The 26,857-nt window shown below is 39.2% G+C and overlaps 1 protein-coding gene across 3 annotated transcripts in view; it reads left to right on the plus strand.

The window, feature by feature from the left end:
- The window catches only part of WNT7B (Wnt family member 7B), a 96,585-nt gene that overhangs the window by 36,086 nt on the left and 33,642 nt on the right, over positions 1 to 26,857 (plus strand). For all 3 annotated transcript variants that reach the window (XM_005147987.4, XM_005147986.4, XM_031047977.2), the window contains exon 2: positions 18,916 to 19,142. In XM_005147987.4, the coding sequence (XP_005148044.1) occupies positions 18,916 to 19,142 (227 nt within the window). The remainder of the gene's footprint in view (positions 1 to 18,915; positions 19,143 to 26,857) is intronic.

The following is a 26,857-nucleotide window of genomic DNA, read 5'->3' on the forward strand; positions in this document are numbered from 1 at the left end:
ACAAGATCTTCACAGGGACCTACTTGTTCATGTTTTCTTTTTAGGCATCTATACCAGTGTCAAGTTACTCTTTGGCTGCTTTCTACACAACCTTCCTTATGATTTAGCACAGGCCAGAACAGCTGTAAGCTTGCAAGTCAACAACTTGTAATCAGACAAAAGGATCTCAGCCACCAGGAAGACAGTCTGTCAATAAGACAAAAATGAAGGTACTCAATAGTTTACCATGCTTCAGAGTAAGCAATATTTAGGTCCACACCTCCTAGCTTGAAGTAACAAGTTTGAATATATTAGTTTTCTTTTGTGTGAGTTCACAGAATTAAGTGTGGGTGGTATTTGTGCAATTTGCTGTATTTTGCGTGGAATTTGAAACCCATGATGACACAAGAACATTGCAAAGAATCAGTGACCAGGGAGACAAATTGCTATAGACAAATATAATCAGCTTTTTATTTTTAAACCATTGATTCAGATCATGATGAAACTAGTAGATTTGAACGACATGAGCTGGACCAGCCTTGGCGTAATTTCCAGCAGCCCAGAACACCACAGCTGCCATTATCTGCCTTTGCCTTGTTGACAGTATTTACACAGAATTCAAAGACTTAATGGTTATAGAAAAGGAACTACCTTTTCACCCCGAGAGAGGATTTTTCTGTTTCAGCACTGAATACTGTGATCATTGGGTGTGCATAAGGAAATATGGAAGGGAGAACATAAATTTCTAGAAACTTATCAAAAGAAATGTGCCAGTGTTTTTTTCCCTCTCATTATCAGATTAAAAAATGCACAAACTGTATCTTGGAAGACCAGGATGAGAACCTCTTTTGTAACTGGAAAAAACACATCAGGCAAACACCCACTATTGAATTATCACTTTTTTTTTCTTCTGTGTCTGTGTAGAGTTTTATTTTCCTTTGTGATCCCTGTATTTGCCATGCTGAGTCACCTAAGGTCAAGTAGCTTAATCGTCTCTGCCATACTGCACACCTTTTTTGGGGTCACTATTCCTATTGCAGCTGTTGGTGTCACCAGACCCTGCTTAACATGGTTACCTGTAGCAGCACAGTATGGTGCTTGGCATGAACTAGAAGCCATAGGAAGGACAGATTCTTCAGACCAGACTGCTTTCTCTTCTGGCCCTCTTTACATTGCTCAGTCTCTTGCATAGATCTCATGCTGCTGTCACAGCTATGACTGCATTATGGACATAGATGACACTCTAACAATAGCAGGCAGTGGGTTTGGTCTATGAAGGCTCTTTCTCCCAAGACTTCTGATTTTATCTGCTTTTTCCTATCTTATTACTAGTGTTTCAGCCAGGTCTCGCTGTAGATTTCAGTCAGTAAAAGTGACTTTAGTAGGCTGCTGTGTATTAGGACTTCATACCAGACACTATTTTATTTCTCTTTTGGGCTTACATTTTTCCTTCTGAGTGACTGACTTTTGTCACAGGAAACATTTCTTTTTTTTTTTTATGAGCTTTTCTCTGTGTTAGAGTTTTGAGAAGTCATATTGTGTATGGATGGATGATAGAGGATACACTGTGCTGAACATTTGGCAGAAATCAGAATAATGCCTTCATCAAGAAACTGCTGTCAGTGTTTATGTCTTTCAGTGAAGTAGCACAATGGTAGTTTTAAACTTCATAATGAAACTGTTTAGGGAACTGATATTAAAATTTATGGTTAAAAAATGGTTTATGGTATAAAAATCATTATAATGTCAAACTTTCTGATGTAAGTCTCTGGTTCTGTGGATCACATTTTCCTCTATTAGCAAACCAAAGAAGATCACCCTCTTCCATGCAGTGTGGATTCATTTGTTACCATTACTAGAAAGCTCTAATTTAAGTTCAAAAGTAATAAGCCATGTCTGGCTCTTATGCCACCCACAATACCTCTGTGATAGGTTATGGCCAAAATCCATCCTGGCTACATTTCAGTTCTCTGGTCAGAGAGCATCCTAACAAAACCACAAAATCATACACCTTTGCTTTCTGAGTTAAAGACACATCCACCTACACTTTGAATGTGTTGTATGTAACTGAGTCATGAATATATGATATTTCTGACTCTTCTGAAGGAGTTCTAAAACAGTTGCAGGACTCCTTTTTTACAACCATGGGATTTTTCCACTGTGACATAGAGTTAAATACCAAACCATGTCTAAATTCCTAGGTAGAGTCATGCAATTCTGAATTATAAAATATCAGCCATTTAGCAGGGAATTACCAAACTGACTCAAGTAATCAGCAGGTTTCTTGTCCCCAGCTTTACCAGTAATAAGCTAGGATTGTTGCTGTACAGACCAAATGCAGAAAAACTGTTTAAACAGAAAAAGGATAATACAATATATAGTTAATACTTTGTGGAATTTTACGGACACAAGTATAGTTATCTCATTTTCCATCAGTTCTCTGATTCAAAAAATGCCACAGGATTTTAACACCACAAGAGATCAAGCCCTCTGTTTCATCTCTGGGAGGCAACATCAAACTGTAGGACATGCGTCATCACTTATCACCCTCTATTTTCATTGTGAATTAGGCATTTGATATTTCCAGAGGAACTGGATTTTGGGTTAGCACGCGATCGCATTGTTTTGTTCTACAACAAGGACTTGCCACCTCTTGGAAGTTTATTTGCTGTGTTTGGATTGTATTATCAGGATCATGCACCATATGAGTTAGTTACCAGATTCTTCAGGAAGTTATAGTTTTCCAAACACCAAACAAAAAATGGATGATTTTCTTACTCTCATATTTCTGTATGACAGAAAGAATGCTGTGCAGTTGTTTTCTTTCTTTTTTTTTCTGGTGTCAGGAATTTTTGAAGCATTAACAAACAAGATGCTCAAAAGAGGCGTAAAGTATACCTTAAGTCATGGCATTAAGGTATTATTTTATACCACCTTTTTTTGTGAAAGCATTCAAAACATTCTCCCTATCAAAGTTACTAAACAAATATGTACAGTGGTGGCTCACTGCAACTACTTTTTCCTTTAAAATAAAGATTTATACAGCCTTCTGGAAGTATTTTTGGGAACACACCAGAAATCAGAATAAAGACACTCAGAAAGCACTATCCACCACAAGAAGAGCCTTGGGAGGATGGATTTTGAACAGCATGGACTGTGATTTTTTTTCCTGGATGTCTGTGGGGTGGGCTTACCCACAGAGAAAGGCAGTTTGTGTCTCATGGTCAAATTTACAAAATAAAAGAGATTTCTATTGACCCTCCAAATGGGTGGCCAACTCATCACAAAGAATTGTCTGTCAACTGAGTAGATTTGTGATAGGGGTGAGTGGTCCTACTTACGAACTGAACCCATGACCCCCTAATCCTATCTCATGTGTAGTGCCTGCTAGACTGTTCAGTGGTCATTACACCTGGGTGAACAATTTGGACAAAAAATAGAGTGATTCTGAGGATTAAAGATCCAAAGAATCCAAAATCCACCTCTCCAAGTTTCTCTGGGCTTTCAGTTTCCACACAATTTTATATTAAAGTGACTTCTTTCCCATAGTACGTTTGTTTTGCTATGACAGCAGACTTTCATTCTGCATCCTATAGACTGAGCTAGGAAAGCTGAAGAATATGGTTCAGATCTTTTGTGTTTGAGCTAGAAAAATTGGAGGTTTAGGACTCACTTTGGTGGAATAACACAATGGTAATCCAATAAAATTGGGCACTTTGATTTTTACTAGGGATTAAATGCTCAGAAATTGAATAAAATGTAAACACTGGCTTTATTCTAGAACTGTTTATTTAAAGTGGTATTGGATAGGAAGCTTTATACCGTATTCTATACAAAACCCATGAATTATAGCAAATTCAGAAACATCTAATGATTTGGACTCTCAATCTTAACTCCTAGGGCCCCTTGAGCATACAAAGAGGCTGCATTTCAGTCTGCAACTGAAAGACACTTTTTGACCAGCACATCATTCTTTACAACTGAAACTTCTTTGGCTTTGTTTTGAGACATGAAGGGATGACACAGTAAGGCTGGATGTGATGCCACCTCATTTCTCTTTGCCAGTTCACAGGTCTCCAATTAGAGCAATTCTTCTGTGCAGTTGTTCCAATTCCCATAAATGCAATGAAACCAGAACAGGTCAAGCCTCCTTTGGCTACAGCTTACTGGTAAACTCGTTTTCTCTGCCATAATTCCACTCAATACTGCACCAAAACTTTGTTGGGATGTATTCAGACTGTGTATCAGTGGGAGACATCATATGCAATATATTTCAGACTCTTAAAATAGATGTTTTTATAACATAACTTTTTGTATTTTAATTATGTAGTGAGGATACTTTTACTTGCCAGAGTTTACTCTGTCTCCAAAATAAAACCTTAAATATCAAGAATAATTTATGCAAATCGTGTTTCTACACTTTTTACCTTACTTCCCCTCCATCTGCCCCATGTTTTCAAAGTCAGATGCTGCAACTCCCCTTATTTGCAAATCAAAGGAGTGCTGATAACTGGAGGCTAATTGCACAACTGCTATTCTTCCACTAATGAGGGGGTGAGACACAAGTTCAAGGAGTCAAAATATTTTTGCAGGGCCCATTTAACACAGCTGCAAGAGAACCTTAACACCGGGTCCGTGCACGAACTGAATTAGTCAGAAGCAATGGAAACTCACTGTAACATGAGGACTAAATAGTCACTTCAGGTCTGAAGTCTGTTTCTTTCCTCCCTCCACATGCACATGTTTTCAGATTTGACAGCGTTTTGCTTCATTTTCTTCCTATGTCACTATGAAGGATACAGAGGAAGACCTCAGGGTTGAGCCGGTATTGATTTTGATACACTTGATAAGTTTTCTCTTAATATGACACCAACGATTTTTCAAATCAGCTAATTCCCCCTCACCTACAGCTATCCCAGGGTGTGGTGGTTAATCTAACATGGGTAGTCAGGGAGCCTCAGCCTCGTAGATGGCCTGAGGTCTCTGGCCCTTAATTAAGTCAGTGGAGTTGTTCATCTCCCCCATACAGAACAGCTTTCCGCTGTACCAAACACAAGAGGATCAGCCCTTCTGCCTTTTCTTCTGTGTGTCTTTTCAGACTGTGAAGGAAGAAGGGACACTTGGGGTTTGGTTTGGGATGTAATTACATTGGGATGTAATGTTGGTGAGTAAGGAAACGTAAGAGTATGATACATAAGATACCCATTGATCACAGTTCTATTGAGGTCTTGCCTAAATTAGAGCTAAGGGCAGCACACGAGTGGGTAGCAAGCAGCATCCAGAATGGCACTAAATGTGTGGGGTAGAAAAACAGTTATCTTATTATTGTATCCCTGTGAGGAGGAGAGTACAGTGTATTTCCTTCAGTGCCAGTCATGATAATCCGTTTACCTTCTGGTGCAGAAAAACATAGACCAGTAAGAAGGAACACTGAAAAGAGAGAGCAATAGAAATGATCAGAGGTCTCATGCCTGAGAGGAACAGTTGAATGACGACTGTTGTGCTCTGCAGAAGATTTATAAAAAATGTCAAAGACTGTGCAAGACCTCTGGGGATGAAATACTCTGTTTCTATTGGGAGTCAGAGAAGCAAAACTAAGCTTTAGTTTTAGAAATTTGGGGAAAATTAAGTTAGGCGTTTTTATTAACTGTACTGAGTATCTGTCAGGAGTGAGAAAGGTGCAGCTGATCCTGCCTCAGGGAAAGTGGAGGGACTACTGTTTCCTCAAGCTTGATTTCTGTCCTATTTACTCCCCTTCTGTCATTAATACTGTGCCTTCCCATCACCATCCAGACAGAAGTGATTACCACATTGCCTTCTCACAAAACTCTCTCCAGGGAATGCAGTTCATTCAGTCTCCAGCATTTGTTGTTTTGTAATATCCTACCGGGAGCCTTTCACTGTAAGCATACAGTGGCCAGCTCTGCACACTGCTGTGCATACAGATGCCAGTCCAGCAGAGTGCTTTGGCACATACTTATGGATCATTTGATGCACATGTTCTGCTAGTTCTTTTAGGAGGCATTTGTTTTACTTTGAGTTGTCATAACACCATATACAAAGGTATGTCACATCATCCGGGTAACTGTTGGGAGAAACTAAGGAAGCAGGTTGCATATTTCGTACCTTAGAGCACGTCCACAACTATTGTTGGCTATAACCACAACTCTTCAGTAGGTAAATGCCATTAGGGCTTAAGGGTATTTAAGTTGTAGGTTCTCAGGAAAATTTGAGTTTCACAGCTTAATTGTAGTCTATAGTGCTGTTGTTAGCTTTTCTTCTTTAGAATGGTTAAGCGTAACTCAGACAGAAAGGTTATACTTTATCAATTTCTATTGCACTTAAGTGCAATATCCTTAAGGATAAAAGGGTTAAAAAAGTCAGTGGAAAAAGAATGACAGCATTGGAATAAAAACAGAGTAAGTTATAAGCAGTGAAGGAAGATTTATCAGAGTGTGAGGCTGGTAGAAGATGAAGACAAGAGTGTGTCTCAGATGTGGCTATTAAGCCATGCTTAACCTTCCCTCAGTGCTCAATGACTGACACTCCGTGTGCCACACCATCTGCCTATATACCCTACAGATTTCATAAGATCCATTTTTCTGCAGCTGTTTTAGTACCACCTCTGCTGGCTCAGCTGTGAATCCAAACATTTATTATCACTTACTTCTTTGAATATGCTTGCTCTTTGGATTACATGGCCATTGAAAGGGACTTTTTCAAATGATTAGATTTAGAAAGAGAACTGGAGGGAAAATTACATGCAAGATGCCCATAGCCAACAGAATCTTCAGTTTGAAGGCAAGAAGCAGTTAGATTGAAGACAATGTTCAACATAACAAAAATACACGGAAATGCTTGCATGTGTGTCGTGGTTTAAACCAAGTCCCCCAACTCCCTGAGAGTTAGGAAGGAGAATCCAAAGAATGTAGCCCCCACGGATTGAGATAAGAACGGTTTAATTGCTAAGGCATAACACAAAACCCCTACTGCCATTTACTACTACAAATAATAATGATACAGCAAACAGCAAGTGAAAAGAATACAACACCCCACCAGCCACCGACCCATAACTCACTCCACCCTGCCTGGCCGAGCACCATGTGCTCCCTCCTCCATTTTCCTCCAGAGCTCCCCCCTCCAGCCTTCTCTTTCCCAGTATGCATCCTGGGCATCCCGTGCTATGGTATGGAATACCTCATTGACTAGCCTGAGTCAGGTGTCCTATCTCTCCTTCCTCCCGGACTCCCCTCCTCCACCTGGCTGGAAAAAAACCTTGAACAAAAACACCCTCAAAACATGCTCAAACCATGACAATGTGCATGATTGTCAGTGTGTGTGTGATCTTCTGAGAGAAGATTTTAGGAGGAGAAACATTTCATCCAGCTGCTTTCACAAGCTTGTAGTGATTTGCAAAAACCCAGAGACACACCCAACATGGGCCACTGGGATAATAACACAGATGCACGATTTTTATGGCTGCCTACCAAATTTAGAAACTCCCTCTGGAAAAACAACTCAAAATGGCTTTTGATAATCCTTCTGCACACCTGAAATAAGCTCGACAAGCCAGGGAACTCGGAAAGTTACTGTGTGGTTCACCATGGCTTTTACATCACTCGAAGTTAAAAGTTTGAAATAAGCAGCTGAAAGAAACCTTAGAAATTCATGGATAGCACTGCTGGGGGTTACGTTGTTTTGCACCAGTGTTGACGGTTCAGATTACAAAACACAGTGTTTCTGTTCACAGAAGGCTCACATGCTAAATAAAATAACATTCTGAATGTCTGGAAGTCTACGAGGGAGATGCATTTTTTATATTCTACAGTTTCTAAGGGGTTCCCCACCTTTTTTTTTTACCCTCAAGGCTTTCTCTGACCACAGCCATTTTATAGCAATGTCCAGCTTCTTGGAACAGATTCGAAGGTCTGGTGCGTCTCATGGTGTACTAAGAACCAAACCATTTCTTTCTTTTACTAACGTGAATAACCTCATGCAGGCAAACAGTCTCACAGCTTCAATGGGATAATTCATGTAAGGAAGCTAAGCATCAATTATCTACCCAGTGGATCAGAATTTCTCTTTGCATGATTATCAAGAGCCATTGGGTGTTTCCCTGGGTGCAAGGAATGAAGGCCTGATCCACAAAAGCAGCGAGCAGTTTTGCTTGTGGCTGATTGTGGTGCTGCAAGTTTTTTTCACACTAGAAAATAAAGTTCACTAGCAGACTGCTAAGAGAAAAGGTGAGACTAGTTAACACAGTAATAGGCTATTAAAGAAAATATTTTGCAAGCACAGTTCAGTTTGGTATTTGTTCAAAAATATGCTGTACTTTTTATTCTGCTTTTAGACAAATATTTATAAAAAGTATTCAAGACCTATCAAATGCAGCATTTCTGCACTGTTTTTTAGGTACCTGCCTTATTTCAAAGCTTCTAGCTCGTTGATTCCTTTTGGGATTTGATGTTTACTATGAAGTCTTCATGCAGGGGTATATTCTGATACATTTATTTAGGCTGACTTACAGCTTAATTGCAAATTTACCACTGAAGAAGATAGGACTGCATGACCAGGAAAGCAAGAAGGGTGGCAACTATGCACCTAGTATACTGAAATCTGTGAGAGATCTCTTGGATTTAATATACTGGTCCTAACAACATTTTCTTTCTTTAGATCAAGTCTTTATTAAGAGCTTATCTGAGCTGCGCAGGCTGATGGGATTCTCAGGGGCACCTTTGTCTGAGGAGTATGCTCACCTTGCAGCCAGCCTAGTGAGCTCATTTAAAGCTATCTGTCTTGCCATAGCACAACCTCCTGGTTGCTATATGTGTCCTGGGAGCAGTTCAAGTGCCAAGCAATCAACCTATGCCCATCTCAGGCCTATAGTGGTTATGCTGCAACTTCTGACAAGTCACCTAAAGCTACTCTGGGTATGTCTGCATGAGGCTGAGCTCATGGCTGGGTGATGGTGCAAAATGCCTGGTCTGAGATGCAGGTTGGCTGTGCAACTGCTCTGCATCTTCAACACCAAGAACAGGAGGGAGGCTGTAGCTGCCATGTCACTTAAAACTGAATGGATGCAGCTCTGCTGCTTCCATTAGCTTGTGCCTGTGTAATTTTCTATTTACTCTCTTTCTGGTTTTGCCAACCTGACACTTAGTAATGTGACATGGTGTTTTGCTTACTGGTAGCAACATGACAGTACTAACCACAGAATGGGTGCAGGGTTTCTAAATCAATAGACAAATACTAGAAGAGACAAAATATCTTGATTCCAAAAGCAGATCACCTGGAAGAAACAGCTATGTAATTAGCTGCTCTGAAAAAGGGTAAAGAATGCCTGCGTTCCTGCCAGACCTGGAGAGGTCAGTGGTTTCTTCTTCTGGGACTTTGTGTTTCTTTCCCAGTTTTTCCCACATCTTAGGAACAATGCAAGTGTGTTCACTGTAAAGGAGTGTACACCAACTAGTGTAATTTGAGGGAAAGGCAAAAGTGAGCCACTGAGGAGGAAAGGTCAAAGAGCCAACAACTTGCTTGGTATGCTTGTGTTCTGGCAAGCACGTGCTCAGTCCTCACACTCAGTTCCTTATCTCCTGCACACTTGCATGGGAGAAGCTGCCCTTTCCCTGATGATGTGTATCCTGAAGCTTGACCAGTTGTAGAAAAAAATCAAGAGAAGATCTTATGCTCTTAATCCTCTCTGTTGGCAGACAACAGCTTTGCATTAAGTGGGATAGAGCAGATGGGAACAACAAACTCTGCCACTGGTTTGAGCAATACACCCATTCCAGATGTCAAAACAGGCTAGTAAGTAAACCTGACAGCATCAAGCCTGTGGGGTTTTGGGTTTAATTTTGTTTGTGGATGTTGTTTAATTTCATATTCTGATAGCTCGTGGCCTTAGCAAAGATTAACCACTATGAAAACAGTGGTGAGGAAAGGAAAAGAAGAAATAAATAATGACTCAGAGGGTATGGGTGTATTCAGTGTACAAAAATTTGGTATCACTGACAAAGTGAATTCAATTTTTTCTCTTCTGTTGCTAATTTAAGACCAGTCAGTCAGCTTGATTTGTGGTCATATATCTATGTATAAATAACTATCTCCTGTGGTCATTCGGTCCAAATTGCATATTTTGTGTGGGGTCAATATGGCATCTTCACTTTCCTCATGTAAGAGAACCTCTTTGTATGGCTTTTCAGTGTAGCTTAGAGCTGCATATATGCTTTCATACTCACGATTAACAGCCACTGCAGGACAGTCTTAAAATTAACACAAGACTGAATTTTCTAACATATTGGATCATTAATAGATTTTCAAAATTTCTTCTCATTGACTGCTCAAACCTTGGCTAACAAAAATGAGTTCCTACCTGAACCATCATAGCAGTAAAAACAGCTACTTTCATTTTGAGAAGCAAGTGTCTTCCTTTCCTGTAGACCCCTTGTTATATGTTTTCCTCTTTCAATTTTTATACCATATTCAAGGAAGCTCTGTGCATGCAAAGCTAGAAAAAAGATATATTAAGATAAACGCTAAATGGAAAACACAACAAAGCATGTATTTGAAAACATTCTACCAACAGTCCATCTTCAAGATTTTAAATCCACAATGCATACCTGCTATTAACAAAATTTAATTATTTATAATATTATTAATATTGTTTAGTAATATTTAATAATATTAAATAAAATAATAAATGAAAGACATTTTAGAGAGAGCTAACAAGGGGTATATGCTTCTGTGCATGAGAACTGCTCTAGCATGATTTCAGGGCCACACCATGACTGTGATCAGACCACAGGTTTCCTCAGGCCTCAAAAATTAAGCAGGATATTGTTTTGCCAGTCTTGGACTTCACCTGAAGGACTTTCTCTTCCTCTTTTAACCTTTTCACAGGAGAGATCGAACTGCTAAACTTTGGTCAAAGCCAAAATATGCACTCCAGTTATAATTAATTAAGTCTGGGAATTGGAAAGATTTGGAAAACATCCATATGTATGCATAAATGTGACTAATACCCATTCTTTTTTGTTATATGAGAAACATAACAAAAGCATAGGTTTTATATCTTGAAGTGTGAAATGTTTACTTCTCCATGATATTGAACTGTTTTGTGTAGAGATGCAGAAAATCTGTGGCTTATCTCTATCAGCCATTTTAGTATTTCATATTTATATTCCACCTCAAGGGAGCTGCAATATCCCACCACAGTCATTCTAAAAGGTAATTTTGCTTCTCATTGTGGTGGATCTCTATTTAGCAAACAACTCTGTAACTTTCTGTTATATATCAGCATGACTTTTCCTAGGGCTAAAGGAGTACATAAATGGGGTGGAAGGCAAATAATAGTACTAGACAGGAATACCAACTGCAAGAGCTCAGCAGACATCATGGCAGCCAGGAATGGTAATTTTTGCTATTGATGATGGAAGCTGCTTGGTACGTTGCAGGACATAACACAGGTGTATGGATGCTTGCAGAACTGAAATGGTAGGTCCTGTTAATTTAGTTTATAAAGCCTTAGGGAGAAAAAGGAAAAAAAAAGAAACAGAAGTGTTTCAGTGTGATTTCTAAATTGGTTAAAATCCTGGGTTTTAAAAAGCATCAAATAATTTTATATTAACACTTTTCATTAAACTGACCTGGATAAGTTTAGCTATGCTATTTGTGTCACCATCCACATCACTAGTAAGACCAAAGCAGGAAAATTCCAGCCTTTCACTAATTGCCTTGTGCGTGCCAGCAGAGCTGTTGCCTTCCTTTGCTTCTAACACAGACCTATCAGTTTACTCTGGTTTAGAAAACTGAACACTTCTTGAAACCCAGATTGTTTTGGAATCAACATTTCCCACACTTCAGCTATTTTAACATTTTATTTTACTTTTATTGATTTTTATATGTACAAGATGTGAATGTTTTCTACCATATAATAAGATGTCCCTAGAATGGGATTGCAGACAAGAAAGAAAATGCTTGTTATATAGTAGTTTGCTATGTAAATTCAGAATGCCTGCTCTAAGACAGTAAATGGCCAATGTAAATGTCCAATGCAAATGCCCAGTGCAGTAGGAGATATGAAGCATGTGAGGCATTTCTGTTTTCCATGAGTCTTCCCTTGGAGTAAAAAAAAATGAATAGAGGTGAACTAGAGATGTAACAGGTCTTCAAGAAATCCTGCTGTTATATATCAAGTTGTCTCATTGACTGATTAAGAAAAATTAGTGTGGTGGGCCAGGCATACACTAAGTAAGATATGTGTCAGCTTAATATCAGATTGGATTGACATTTTGGGGGATAATTCTTAGGAGGCATCATGCCAGAAATAGAAATACTATCTGTGACAAAGTGTCACAGATACTTTTGCTTTCTCTTGCTCCGGCATGAACAGGAAGAATTAGCGAAAGGCTGGTACCAAGCACTGATGGATCTGTGACAGCTGGTGAGTAGGAGAGTCAGATTTTGTCTCTAACCACTCCCAGCCCTTCTACTTTGGCATAATGCTATTTAGATAAGGAATAGCTCCTGGGCCTTTGGTTAGAGTTTCAGTTACCTTACGTTAGGAAGCCAAAGTGAGTACTGCTCCACAGCTAGCCTTCATTTCAGGCTCAGGACTGCTAGTAATCCTATGGTTTTGTACAGCAACTAAAGACACAGTGCAAGTAGTGGAAGATGCTCTGCTGAGTAATGGGGATTTTACCATATTCATTTTGGCTCATAATGTTTACATGTGCACTATTTTTTCTGTTAGTTAGTGTCAGCTTTTCTGTGGTAAACAGTAGAAAACCAGTGGGGTAAATGCCACATCAGCAGGGATAGCATAAACACATCTGCAAGGAGATGAAAAAATGCAGGCCCCAAGGACAACCCTCTTCAGAGCCCATGCGTAGCCTGTGAGCGTGGTCCTAGGGGCAGCATGCAAGCCACTGCCACATCACTGCTGTGACCTGGGGACATCTCTCTGCTAGGCAATGTCTCCCTTTCTTCCTCCTGAAGCCAAATCATTCACTGCTGGCTTCATAGCAGTCATTCTGTGTCTCCCAGCTGGCAGGTAGGAAAGGGTGTGAATCCAAGGTTTTGCTGATGATCTCTATATCAATATTGCATACAAGGATGGGGTCCTTGTTCCCACTCTGCTCTAAAGCAGGCATTTAGCCTGAAGCATGCTCTGCCCTTGTGTGAATCATCCCTCGACTTGCCTATCACATTGCTTCCATTTTGAACATAATCTAACAGGCTCTCTTTTTGGGTGACCTCCTCAGAGAAATATTTACTTTTCATTTGATGGGAGTAAACACGTTGCTGTGCACAGCCCCCACATCCAAAGGCTTGTCTTGGAGCCCTAGCAGATATGAGTGCACCACAGGACAGTACCAAGCAGTCTTATTGGATTTCCGTTTCAATAACACATGCAACTGAACAACGATTTCCCAAAGCCGGCAGTGGAAACAAAATTGAAAGCCTAAATATATGCAGATGGCATTCAGAGCCCAGGATGCTCCTGCCAATTTCTGCAACTGATACACTCTCAAAATATTTACTTAGGAATTCTTAATTAAGTAAACCATTCGGTAGTGGTGTACTGTTTCAGATGTGTCGCAGTGTCACCACAAAATATCTCAGCGGTTCCTTCTAACAAAGAATCCATTATGGGGATTTTTTTATCAGAGACAGTGGAGTAAGTTTTCTGTACAGTGCGCTGAGGTTTGAGCCATGAAGCTCCTTTGCTGTTAATGGAATTCATGTGGCTAAATCCCTTCACTCTTTGCTGAAAATGAACCCCCTACCCAACAGCAGCTTCAGGTGAATATCGAGTAGCATAGTTAGGGGTGAAATCATGGTGACCCTACGGCGCCTATTCAAAGTGCTTGCAGTAAGGCTGGCTCAGTGGCTCAAGGGGAAAATGTGCACTGTGCTGCTGTGCAGCCAGGAATACAAATGAGTGAGGGTGTCAAAAGAGAAGGTGTAGCTCCCGGGGCCACTCCTATTCGGCAATAAATTTTATTTGCCCAGGGAGCAAGGATTGCCAAGAAGGATTTTTAGGGCTTGCTTTTTTTCTTAATTAAAAGGTTAATATCAGCTTGGTTAAGTGTTTTACCTGTATGAAATGTGTTGCTGGTTTAATCTCTCTATTTTACATCTTCTATTTTACATCTTCTTGTTATGTATTTGTCAGAACTGAATTTTAAGATCCTTGGAGAAATCTCAGTACACATCTGTGCCTGTGTTTGGGGAGAACTCTGAAGACAGGTTAGCAACTGCCATTTAGCTATACAACAGTCCTATTTCATCATTCTGTCAAAATCCAGATTTTTCTAACAACAGTAAAAATTAGGATTTTCCTCATGTAGTGAATATAGTTGTGCAACTGCCCATTATAAGGATTTACTTTATATATTTGTCACTTATGCAAAGACTCTAAGGTCCTCTATGGACTACAGCTCGAGTGATGGCCTTTCTATATGTGAAATTCATCTGAAGTTGCAAGAACAAAATAACATTTGAAATCAATGAAATTACTAATAAGTTTAAGTTAAGCAAATGCCTACCTTTGCAAATGTAAACTAGACAGTCAAGAAAGCAAATATGAAAGAGGAGTACATTTCTGTTCTGTCAAGCAATACTGTATTAAATTTTATACTTTTAAAGCTCACATGCTTAATTTCTGAAGTGTTTTCAAAGACCTTTATTTTATGAATTGCTTGGAATCAGTAGTGATTTTCATGGTTGTGATCTTTCAATTTTTCTGTGTACCTGTGTGAAAAGGAAAGCTGTAGTTGTTTAGGTCCCAGAGAGAAGATACAACTGTAAAAAGGAAATGCATTTTGAAGGAAATCTTAACTTTTTGCCACATTAGTAATTTGTCTTTGGATAATTAAACAAGCATTACATCAGAAAATAAGCTGAAAATTGTCTCCCACTGCTATGAACTTTTGCTTGCTATGACTGCAATCATAGTTACTTTTTCAGAGAATGAAAAACTTGATGTTTCAGCATTCTGATGCAGAAACCAGGCCTTCCAAAACATCGCTCACCAGGTTTAGCTTGTTAGAAGTTTGAACTGCATGGTCCTAACCAAGCCTAGTCCAGTGTCTTTTCAATTTGGATGTAATTCTCTTAATAACTATGGGTCACTTTCAGCACTGATGTTTCCCTTGGATTAATAACTAAGTGATGAAGGAAGGTAAAGACTTTCTGTATGCCAGGGACTACTGTTAATTGCTTAGGAGATGTAACATTATTACACTAACGCTCTTTAGTTGGATAAAGCCATGTGGATGATGTTTAGTTGGGTAACTCATGTGGATGACCCAGCATAAAACTCTGGAGCTTGTGAGGGATGAGGGATGGTTGCAATTGCCATAAACTGCACCAGAAATCTGAACAGAACATTGCACTCAAGATTTCCTTGTGATAAGAATCAAGGAAGTTTGCACCGCAGAGAAAGATTAGATGGGAGAAGATGCCAAAATGTGGCATGGGGATCTGCCTTTTTACAGTTCTAAAGTGAAATAATTTCTATCTAGTAGCAAAAAATAATATAACCTTCAACCTGCCAAGGGGCAGAAACACGGCACAACCCTCCTGAATGTGTGACAGATGCACAAACTGAGGGATGCCACAAGTAATAGTGGAGAGGAAGCTTGAAATGCTGTTGGGTGCATTTCTTTAATATAAATAAAGTTTTCCAAAACCTCAATTTCATGATTCAGCATTTCTTTTGGCACTGAAATTATAGTAACAATTTAAAAGTAGGCTAAACAAATCTGAGGGAATATGCTGGTAAGTGAAGGCTGGAGAGGGGGAAGTCCCTGGAAGTAATAATAAAAAACTTAAGAACCCCTCCACCCCCAGTAATTGCAGTTTAATTCTTTTAATGAGGAATGTATTGAAGAACTGTAGAAACGTATAATAACTATAACATCCTCACAATACTTTCTGAGGCAGATATCATGCTTCCTTTCTGGTTGAAAATACAATTCTTTGACCAAGGCCTCTCCAATGGCAGACCAAAGAATACACTCCTTAACCTAATTATGAGACAGTAGCAATGTATATAGAGAAAGCAACTAAACTGAGAATTATATGTGGGGTAGATACTCTGGCCAACTCTTTCTTGCTGTCTGGTGTCTAAAATGTCGTAAGTTTTTGCTGCTTATCTTCAGATAATAATGGAAACTGTGGGGGTTTAGCAGTTTAAAAAATATGATGTCAGAATGTTATCCATCTCATATCTTTTATAATAGATTTTATTATTCTTATTTTTAATTAAAAATATTTATATAATATAAAAATATTTTTATATTTATTTTTTATCTGTAAGTTGGTCATGTGGGCTTGGTAAGTCAATGAATATTGGGCAGGCAGAAAACAGAACTATGGGTCTTGTGAATGTGTGCTGAACATCAACTTCAATTCTGCATGATTGTGCATGTCTGTTTCATAGGACTCAACCCTGTATTCCTTCAGGGTTAAATTTTCCTAGAAGGGTCAGTGTCTGATACATCAAAGCCAGCTGGAGGGGATGGGATAAGAATGCGGCAAAACCTAAAACACACAGGAGAACTGCTGCATATGCCGTGCCAAGGAAGTGTTGCTGTTGGGGAGCCCTGGCTGTTGCTCTGCTCTGAAGAATGGCTGTAGAAATTCAACCTTTCCTCAGCCGATCTGCTGCCTGTGCATCCCAGCAGAGAGCTATTGGCTGACTTGGCTTCCCTTTAGACTACCTTAGGGGAAAGAACCATGGACTAAGCTGTAATGGCAGAGTCTCCTGTCCCTCTTGCATCTTCAAGTTACTTACTCCGTACAAGATATCTTTCCCTTGTCATAACTTTAAAATCACAGAAGGGTCAGACCTGGATCCTAACATTGCAAAGGTCAGAGAATATTATTTCTACACCAACCTCTTAATGTTGCTTTTATTTTTTTTATGATTATTGTGCCTTGAAAAGTCTTGATTTAAAGATATCATAATTTAAATATTTTATTCAGTTGTTTAAGTAGAGGTGGTCTAGAAAGAAAATCTTTGATCAAAACTTGCATCTTAGGGACTCAGTGGTTCCAACCGATGCTCCAGCTTTGTTGCTCAGTACCCAAAAGTAACGTGAACTAAAGCTACAGGTCTGAGTGCTCCTGCTCCAAATGCTGTGAGTGGTCAGAGCTGCAGCTACATTTTGTTCTTATTTTTTTTTAATAGGTAGTGCCACAAGACATGCATGCTCTATGTTTGCAATACCTTGTCTCCGTATCTATCAACACCCTCGCCAAGCCATAAATATAAAACCACAATTGGTGAATTTCTCATGGTTTGTTAACTTTGGAAAAGATGCACAAATACCTATTAAAGGCAGAATGAATCACCATGGAATTTCCATTCCACAGTAAACGTGCTATTTCATTTTGGCCAGGGAAAAGTTCTCCATTTCACCCTTTTTGCTCTGGCTTTAGTGTAGTTTATTGGAATGGCAAAATGAAACACACTGATTTCATTGAAATGCAACGTTTATGTAATTTTGCATTTACCTGTGTGATGAAGTTGATACATTCCTATAAAAATCTTTGATTTTGTTGTTCAGTCAGCATTTTCCAAAAGGAGCATTTCTGGAGGGAAATTTTTAACACTAAGAAGAAAGGCTTAAGTGAGTACTCGAGATGGAGAGATGGTGGGGAAGACAGTCTGTATCCCATTATTAACCTATTTATATAAGGTGACTTCTGTTACTGTGAAACTCCACTTAAAATCAAGGTGCTGCAGCATGATCTGAGCAAGTATCTTTACATTACAGAGGCAGTCAACAACAGGATTTGATGGGCAAATGAAATTACCCATACAACCTGATACTAGGCTGGAACAAGCTAAAGAGAGGAAAGGATTCATGGAGCTACCTTTTTGCAGGTGCTGAGAAGCAGTGACGTTCTCAGCACCCCAGCCAAAAAACAGGATTGACAGCTGGGCAGCATGGCAGGGGCTTTTCCAGGCTTTGGTTGTGTAGCTGTCTCAAGATCCGTTAGATCTTGCTGTGTAAGGCCTGAACCACTCTGGTCCTGCTGACTTGCTCAGAGCCAGTTGAAGTGTCACAACATGGGCCTGGCTTGTACTCGGTAGATGTGACATGAGGCATCGCTGAATATATAAGCAAGTTGTCTTGTTTTTTTGTCAAAATATTGCTACTTAAAATGTCACCTGTAAAGATGCAAAAAAAACGAGCCTGTAAAGACGTTGAAAAGTGAGCTGGAAAATGAAAAGTAAATACACTAAAGTGAAAACATATGGCAGGTGCAAGTTATATGCAAACTTTATAATGAATTCTGAAAATATACTTGAAGAATGAAAATTACAAATGTTTCTAGCCTGGATGGCACATATTAAGGATCACTCCTGTATGCTTGGTGATATTTGCCAGATCTAAAAGTACAATTATGCTGGTGAACTTTCATGAATCACTCAATACCCTGAGTGTAATAATGGGTTGGTATCATCAAGTCATTCTCTAAACTGTGCTTAGCAGTTTCAAATGGGGGATGGATGAACTGGCTGTAGTAACTAAAATGCTGAATCTGAATCTATGGAAGTCATTCAAAGCAGACATGAGTTTCAGAGATCTGTGGATGATCAAATATCACAATTTTTTGCTTTTAAATGTCTTGCTTTCCACATCTCATCATCTGATGGGTCTGCGTAGGACTGGAAGCAAAAGTGCACAAATTACATTTCTCTGTTGTTTCTGGCACAAATCAGATCAGGAATTATTGCAAGATTTCCAGCCTTTTTTTGCCAGACTGAGAGGTTGGGATAAGTTGGTGTTATTATAGGAACCCAACTTCCAGCCCGTGCCCTTTTGCCCAGAGCCTTGCCTGCCACAATGCAGCATGTGGCAAAAGCATTTAACGACCTCAATTTGGTTGTAACGTTTTTTTTCTGCTCTTTTTCTTCAGAGCTTTGTCATCTGTGGTGGCTTTAGGAGCTAATATCATCTGCAACAAAATCCCAGGCCTGGCCCCTCGGCAGCGAGCAATCTGCCAGAGCCGCCCCGATGCCATCATTGTGATTGGGGAAGGGGCACAAATGGGAATCAATGAGTGCCAGTACCAGTTTCGGTATGGGAGGTGGAACTGCTCTGCGCTTGGAGAGAAAACAGTCTTTGGACAAGAGCTTCGAGTAGGTAAGGGTGTCTCTAATATGGTGCTGAAGTGATGTGTTTGGGCTGGTTTTCTTTTTAGTTTTCTCACTGCAGTCCTGGAAATGTTTATAACTTTCTGGTGTTTGCCTATTGTAGTTCAACAGTGATGCTCCCAGAAAAACTGTGGTCTGTATGTTTTCACTCATTGAAAAATAACTGGCAATCTCTAGTGATCTCCAGATGAAGTCATTAATATCTGTTCAACTTCATACCCAGCAGTGACCCAGATGCCTGCACAGGCATACAGGGACACAGTCATCACACCTTGTGAAAAATATTTCCAATTGTCATCCTCTTAGAGGCTGCCATGATAACTGTGGTACATATCATGACCAATAAAAAGGGATCTAAAATTAACTCTAAAAATCCCTCTGCAGACTTCCCAAAAGCTTAAGCAATGGGAGAGTCCAATTAACTGATGGTGTACAAGACACTAGCCTTACAGTACAGGGCAGTGATATATATCCATTTTAGTGCTGCTAACATACTGTAAAGAAAATATTGCAAGTGATTTGAGGTAGGAAACCCAATCAAAGAAAATAATACAGGACCCTGGCCTGACAAGCTGTTAGCTGGCAGAAGTTAAATTGATCCCTTTCTGTTTATCCTATATGTGATATTATTTCATAGGGGTGATTATGCACATTTTGCCAGTACTGAGATAATTCTTTTCCTCATCACCCACACGAGTATCCTTAGCTTATTCCTGACCTTTCCTCTCTTTCCCAAGGGCTGCCTGTTTACCCTTCCCCATACTGTCTGCTGCCCAGTGTCAGGATAACATTTTGTAGTGTGTGGCTCTCATAAGGGTGCTTAGAGTGATACCATCCAGTTTCACAGTGGGGTTGTAGCCTGTTCTTATGTCTGATCCTTCTTAAGGTGACACTTTTTTCCTGAGTTCAATGGTTTGGGTGAGTCTTGTGCCTCCAACACAACTAAATGTGGTCAGACATAAGATTTCACTAAAACTGTGTAAAAAAAAGACATAACATTTCATCCCATCTGTGCAAAGAGGAAATGACTTACATGACACTTTGTCTGTTACTGGAGATCAAGGTTTTTTTCTTTCCAACACCCTTGTGAAATGGACATCAAAAGATGAGGTACACTTGTGTCAATGATCAAACTAAATATTTTTCAAAGAGTGTGCAAGTCTGAGAGTCTGGCTGAGGTCTGGGGTTTTTAAGGGCACAGTGGCCCAGCTGTAAAGTGTTGTAATGAAACAAATCCATTAGCATCACGGAAACTGACCTACACCCGTAGAGAATCTGTCATATTCTGTGAGTATTACCCCACACACCAAATCACAGAAATGGAGAGGGTTAAAACTAATAACAAAAAGACTGAGTAAACAAAATCAATTGCAAAAGAAAAGTCTGAACTTTCTGAACTTCAGAAAAAAATTGGGTAGAATTCGGTCTTGATGCTGTAAAGCTGGTGGTGACGTATTTGCTCATTAGTGTCTCTTCCCACGTTTGTCCTAAGATATTTTAAATTCTGTTGAGATAATGCTTCTTGCGTAACTTTTGTTTCTTAAAGAGCGTGAGTGGAACACATCAAACATTCTCAAGACACCATGCACAGGAAATAACCTAATGTTTGACTTTTACCTTCAACTTTAAATGGATCAATGAAACATTTAGCCAGTTGTCTTGACTATTAGAAGCACAGGTCTGGTCCTCCTTGGTTGGTCTTACACCTTCTTGTCTTAAGTTGATGTCCAAAATGATGATGTTGTCAGAAAATATATAGCTGCTAAGCAGGCTAGCATTGTGCTTTTTCATGTTGTGTTGTCTTGATCTGCCAAAGCTTGCAGCCATGCTCTGACCCTTGGACAAATAAATTCTCTTAACTTCAGTGACATCACTTATGTCCTTGAAATGGCACACTCTGGAGGGTTGTACCAGAGTCGGTGTCATTGCTAAGCTTCCTGGTGAAAAGGCTTTCACCACTTCTACTCTCCTCTTGAAGCTGAAAGTCTTGTGGCACTTCATCAGCTCTGTCCTTGTACTCATGAGCAATAATCCTGTTCCCCAGAGACTCCTTTCATTCTCAGAAACCTTGAAAGTGAGTGCAGTCCAAATGCCTAAAGAGGACTACAAGTCATGCCTCTGCTATAATTCTTAGCATTTCTGTACAAAATAAGAGCTACAGAGAACAAAAATTGTTTGGCATCAGGATGGACTGGCTATCAGGTTGGTCAGACTATACATAGTTTGAAAAAACCCAGTGTTTTCTTGAGCCACTTTTCAGGCCATGTTTGCCAAAACGTTCACCATATTCTTAACCTCTTCACCGAACCTGGGTGGTTTCTTGCAAGTCTGAAATGACTGATGTGGAATTTGGTGGGTTCTTTTATGGCTTAACCCAAACACAGATGAAACTTGGCAGTTGCAGCTGAATTCTGCTTTGACATTTGTTGGGTGTGAAACCACACATACTGTAGCGGATGGAGGAGGTTTACATGACCCCTGCCAGCTGAGCCAGATGAGTTCCATGCAGGTCTATAAAGGATCCCATAATCCACATGTCTTTATTTGTTTTATTAGTGGAGTAGCACCCAGAGATGATGTGGTCAGTATCTAGAAAAAGGACAAGGTTTAGGAAGTGGTGTTATTACACTGGAGGTGGGGAGGGAATAAAAAAAGGACAGAGCTAAAAAAACCCTCAAAACCCACTTAAAGGTACCAGATACTTGTAAGCATATATATTCACTTGTGTAACAAAACACATCTGCATCTGACACATACAGAAACACTAAAGCAGACATTTGGTTCTGCCTGAGCAAACTGAAGAAAGGATTCACTAAAAAAGACAGACATGTTTTTCACTTCATGCCAAAGGAAAGCTCATTTAGATTATTCCCAGAACTGCTTAGGGATATGAATAATCATAGAATCATATCATGGTTTGAGTTAGAAGGAACCATCTTTATCTGTATGGCAAAGAGGACCTACTCTTTGGCCACTAGGCCAGGGCTCTACCACTAGCACTGACAAGTGCAGATTTGCAGCTATTCTAATTTGCAACTCCATGCAACACTCCTCCCTCAAAATTCAAAGCAAACCTCCAGACTCACCCAACATGAGGGTTCTCCAACAGCTGTGCCTCTATTGCCAGCACCATTTACTGTGTGCCATTACGCTCCAACCATGCATGTCTTCCAGCCACACCAAGCAGCAGCCAGAAGGCATGACACAAGAGCAAATGTCAATCCCTGTGACTTCTGAGGATCCTACTGTGCCAGGGGAATCCCTTGTGAGTTACCTAAGCTGGATTAGTGATGAGCTGTTTTTTAAAAGAGGTGCTTCAGTGAGTGAGGGCTGTACCACCTATATAATACCTGGGAATCTGTACTAAAAAAAGTTGAAATAATTTGGAGGACAGAATAACAACTGTAGAAATTATGTTAGGCATGGGTTCTTCATTTTGGTATGAAAGATTTATAGCAGCCAATATAAAAAGTGACAGAGAGATGCAAATTGCTATCGTGAACAAAGGATGTAGCATGGGATGAATTAGCCAAGTATTGTGTATAGCTATTTTTGGTATATTTATAGCTGAGAACTTTTCTGTAGTTTTGCCATCCCCAAAGAAATGTCATTACTACATTCACTTGACCCATCCTGTTCCTGTACATACTTGTCACTTTCCTGCACTCACTTTTCATGCCAGCTTCTCACATAAGGTCATCTTTTGCATTCTCCAACCATTCTTCTTGCTGTAAGCCTCTTTAAAAAATTTATTCTGTAAAGATAACCTATTGGGTTCAAAAATTAATTGGTTAACGATATATCGATTATTATTATTAAGAAGTTATTATTGAGAAGTATAGTTGAAAGAAAATTGTCCTAACTTTTTGAAGGCAAGGACTCGGATCTAGAAAGCAAAGCCTCTGGTTGTATCAGGTTATTGATGCAAAAGAGCACTAGAGACTGGTGTCCCACAAACGATGGTTGAAGCAATCTATCATGTAAGTAGCTCTAAAAGTTACAGATAATAACAGTTGGGAGCAAATAACTCCACACACAAAAAGCAGGCACTGCAGCTTCTGAAATATGGAGTCAGAATCACTTATGGAACTGAAATCTACTGTTGTTCCTTGACAGTGGGTTATGCTGGGTAATTTGTGCATTGACAATTTCTTCTGAAGGTCTCCAAATTGATGTGTGTATAAACAGAATTCTCTTACCAGTGCTAAATCCAGGGCAAAAATGAGGTGTTTTGAGAAATAAAGCTGTCAAGATATAAAAAGTAATTTGTAGATATCTCCTTTTCAGACACATGGCTTGGAAAATGATCATGGTTTAGTAGTATTCATTTGGCGTATCACTGATTTGGCAAATCTTTGACCTGGACACCTGACAGGGAAGAATCAACAGATAGACAAAAAATAGAGTTCTGATTTTTATTTTTTTTTTAAATCTCTGATGTTTTATACTGATCTGTATTTTTCTGGCACATTGAAAGGCTGCATCTGAAGTGATGCTACCAGCTTGCTTGCTGTGTGAAGTTTAGGAGAACAACATCTTAAGCAGCTTCCTGTCACCACACATTTGCTCAACTTCTGATCCACTTTCCAGGCAGAAAAGATGAGGGGTGGGAAAGCAGAATCCAGTTTTAAAGGCTGACAAAATCTGTTCATGGATTTTATTAACTCACAGGTGAAAAAGGCTGCAAGTAAATTTGAGAAACACAATCAGTAAATAAAGTTGGACTTCATGATTATATACAAGCATGCACTAGTACACATGCACACATAAAGTGCTAAGAAGACAGCATAAATTTGAACAGAAGACCAAGAAAGGGAGGGGAACATCTTCTCAAAGCAAGATACTCATACAAAAAAGTGATTCCATCTATATTTGCATGGGAAGCAGGTAGCTAGTCCACATTGGATCCCATCCAGCGTTTTAGCTGCAGGCCTGAAAGAAAAAGGGAATTGGGCATGAAAGTTACGTAAATGATGGCATTGTGGAGAAATGGTTGACATCTTATCATACATGCTGAGGGGGTGTCAGCCAGTAAATTATTCTTGGTTCAGGCCATATATAGGCTTAATTAAATTTGGATTCAGATTCACAAATGAATCCAGTCATTTTTATTCTGGGCTATAATGGTTTAACTAAGATGCCAATGTTCATAAAAACTTCCTACCAAAAATGGGAGGAGTAGACAGGCTCATTATTGTCCAAAAATGGAAATTTGCATCCAAGCAGATACATTAATCTAGCACAGTAGTGTCTAGAATGGTATGAGTTGGCCAACTTGGAAAGCTTCTCTTTCAGTACGAGCACAAAACTTCCAATACATGAAGACAGGCGGCATTCTTAGGAATGCTTTACAACCATAGCTTTAGTGCTATCAGCAAATCAATAAAGGGAACTATAAATGAATCCAGATAGTTTGCCTAAAGTAAGTACATTTCTATCTTACTTTTTGCCTTTCTTTCCTCCTGCCATTTCTTTTCTGTTACCTTATGTTCTCATTTTCGAATTTTTAAATCGATTTATGCTTAGTTATGTATTTATTAATACTTAGTAATATTCATGTATCAGGTTGACTGTATGTTTATTATGCTAACATCTGTGTGTTTATTATGGGAAAATCTATCTTTACAGACTTGTGTTAAATCCAATAAAAACAATATGGGGGAAAGAAAGGAATCGTACAGCTGGAAACAATTTGGAGGGGGAAAACTAGTTGGAATTAGATTATTTAAAATATGATACAGAGCAGGGTACACACTTCACTGACGGAAAGGCAGCAATTATCTTTGTCATAGCAGTAGGTGCTATGATTGCTTTAGGTATTTGTCAGTTATTGTGAACCTCAATTGCACAGTGGCTTTTGGATCAAACATGGAAAAATTTCTGGGGTTTTGTTGTCACATAGCATGGTTCCAGACAACAATGATGTCCTTTGAGCGTTCAAGCAACTGATCAGAAAGAAACTTGTTTTCAGTAATTTGAACTGGATGACTGCTTTGGTACTAGGATATAGTAAAGCATTCTGGTGTGAGAGGTGGCTTCTCAGGGGATGGCACTGGCTTTCAACTCCTAGTGCAGTAGGCTGCCTGGAATGCCAAGAGAGAAGTGCACAGGATGCATTCAATCAGCTGAAATCTGTATGTGGACTAGGACTGTGTGCAAATTCCATAAGATCACTTAGGATCAATAAAATCTGGTACTTTATTGCTCACATGTCTACCTCGGAGTGACTGCTGATGCCCATTTCACAAAGTGTCATGTGAACCCATTGCATTTGCAAGTGTGATTTAGTTAAACTACTAGATGCTATAAATACCATGGCTAATTTAATGAGCTGTGGTTTATGCAAGGGTAATTTTCAACAGAAGCATACTACTATATCACAGGATATATAATTCTTCATAATTTAGAGACAGAGTTTTCTCATTATTAGGCTGAATAAAAGTAAAAAACCCTAAGACATGCATAGTGAACCACCACTGATACCAGCTGGGTAACTGAGAGGCAGGCAGAGGCAACTCGTAGAAACAAACCCCCACCAAATCTGACTATGTGCTACGTATGCTTATTTTGCAGGAAAGATTTATCACACTGCAAGCACACATTGCAAAGCCATCTCTTAAAATGTCTCAGAGCATTTCTTTTCACAACTGACGTGTTGTTGCTGGAAGGAGGACCAAAAATATCCTTAACCTTAAGGATATTCTGTATATTTGTTCTAGCTTATTAGATATATATTATTGCAGAAGCATTTCAGTTATGTCAGTGACTATCCCACATGTTGCCTTACTAAGGTAGAAAGGCCATTTCTGGAACAAAGCTGGCTATTCCATGTAAAGACCTATAGAATCAGAATAATTTGGGTTGGAAAGGGCCGTCAAAGGTCATCTAGTCCAATCCCCTGCAATGAGCACACCCTTATATTAAATACCCTAGAGACTGTAAGGTGAGTATTATGAGGAATTCAAACTGTCTTATAAGGACAGCTTTTTTCAATACAATTCATCTTGATAGAAAGTTAAACAGTGGGAAAAAAGCTGTGATAATCTTGTAGTTACAAGGTAAAGTAGATGAAATTGCTGTTTTAGTTTGCTTTATCACCTTTGGAGGAAATTAAGGAGTTGATTCAAACAGTTCATATTTTCTGAGTATTGAACAGTGGGTAAGATTTTTGCTATCACAAGTAGCAAAGCAAGACAGTAACCCAAATCCAAATAAGAAAATAAACTTCCCAGCTGGCGGTAGCTGAGTTTGGAAAGGACTGGTAAAAAATTATGAAACAACTACTGTGCTAAGAATTTATATTATTTGACTGAGGAGACAGCCTCCACAGTGAGAGTGGAAGGTTCAGACTCGTCTTCATTTTAGTAGGTTTCTGTTACTTGGAGGTTTTTAGAAGAACAAAAAATATTTTTCTATTCTAAGGAAGCGCTGCTGTTAAAAGAAATAAATACCCTATTTTGAGACGATGAAGGATTCCCAGCTTAGTGAAACCATTTGAAATTTGTAGATGAAAATTTCTTTGTACTTTAACAATTTCTTAGATGCCAGAGCCTTATAATTATCTGGTGAGGCTTTCATACTGTTTTCAAAACACTCTGTAAATCATAGATGAAGAGATAAATGTGAACGGGCAGTACCAATTGTAATTTATGAGTTGACAGGTATAAATTTTGTTTGACTACTAGAAAAGATCTAATTTTGCTA

Source organism: Melopsittacus undulatus, chromosome 5 (assembly GCF_012275295.1).
Source record: "Melopsittacus undulatus isolate bMelUnd1 chromosome 5, bMelUnd1.mat.Z, whole genome shotgun sequence".
In the NCBI taxonomy this organism is placed as follows: domain Eukaryota; kingdom Metazoa; phylum Chordata; class Aves; order Psittaciformes; family Psittaculidae; genus Melopsittacus; species Melopsittacus undulatus.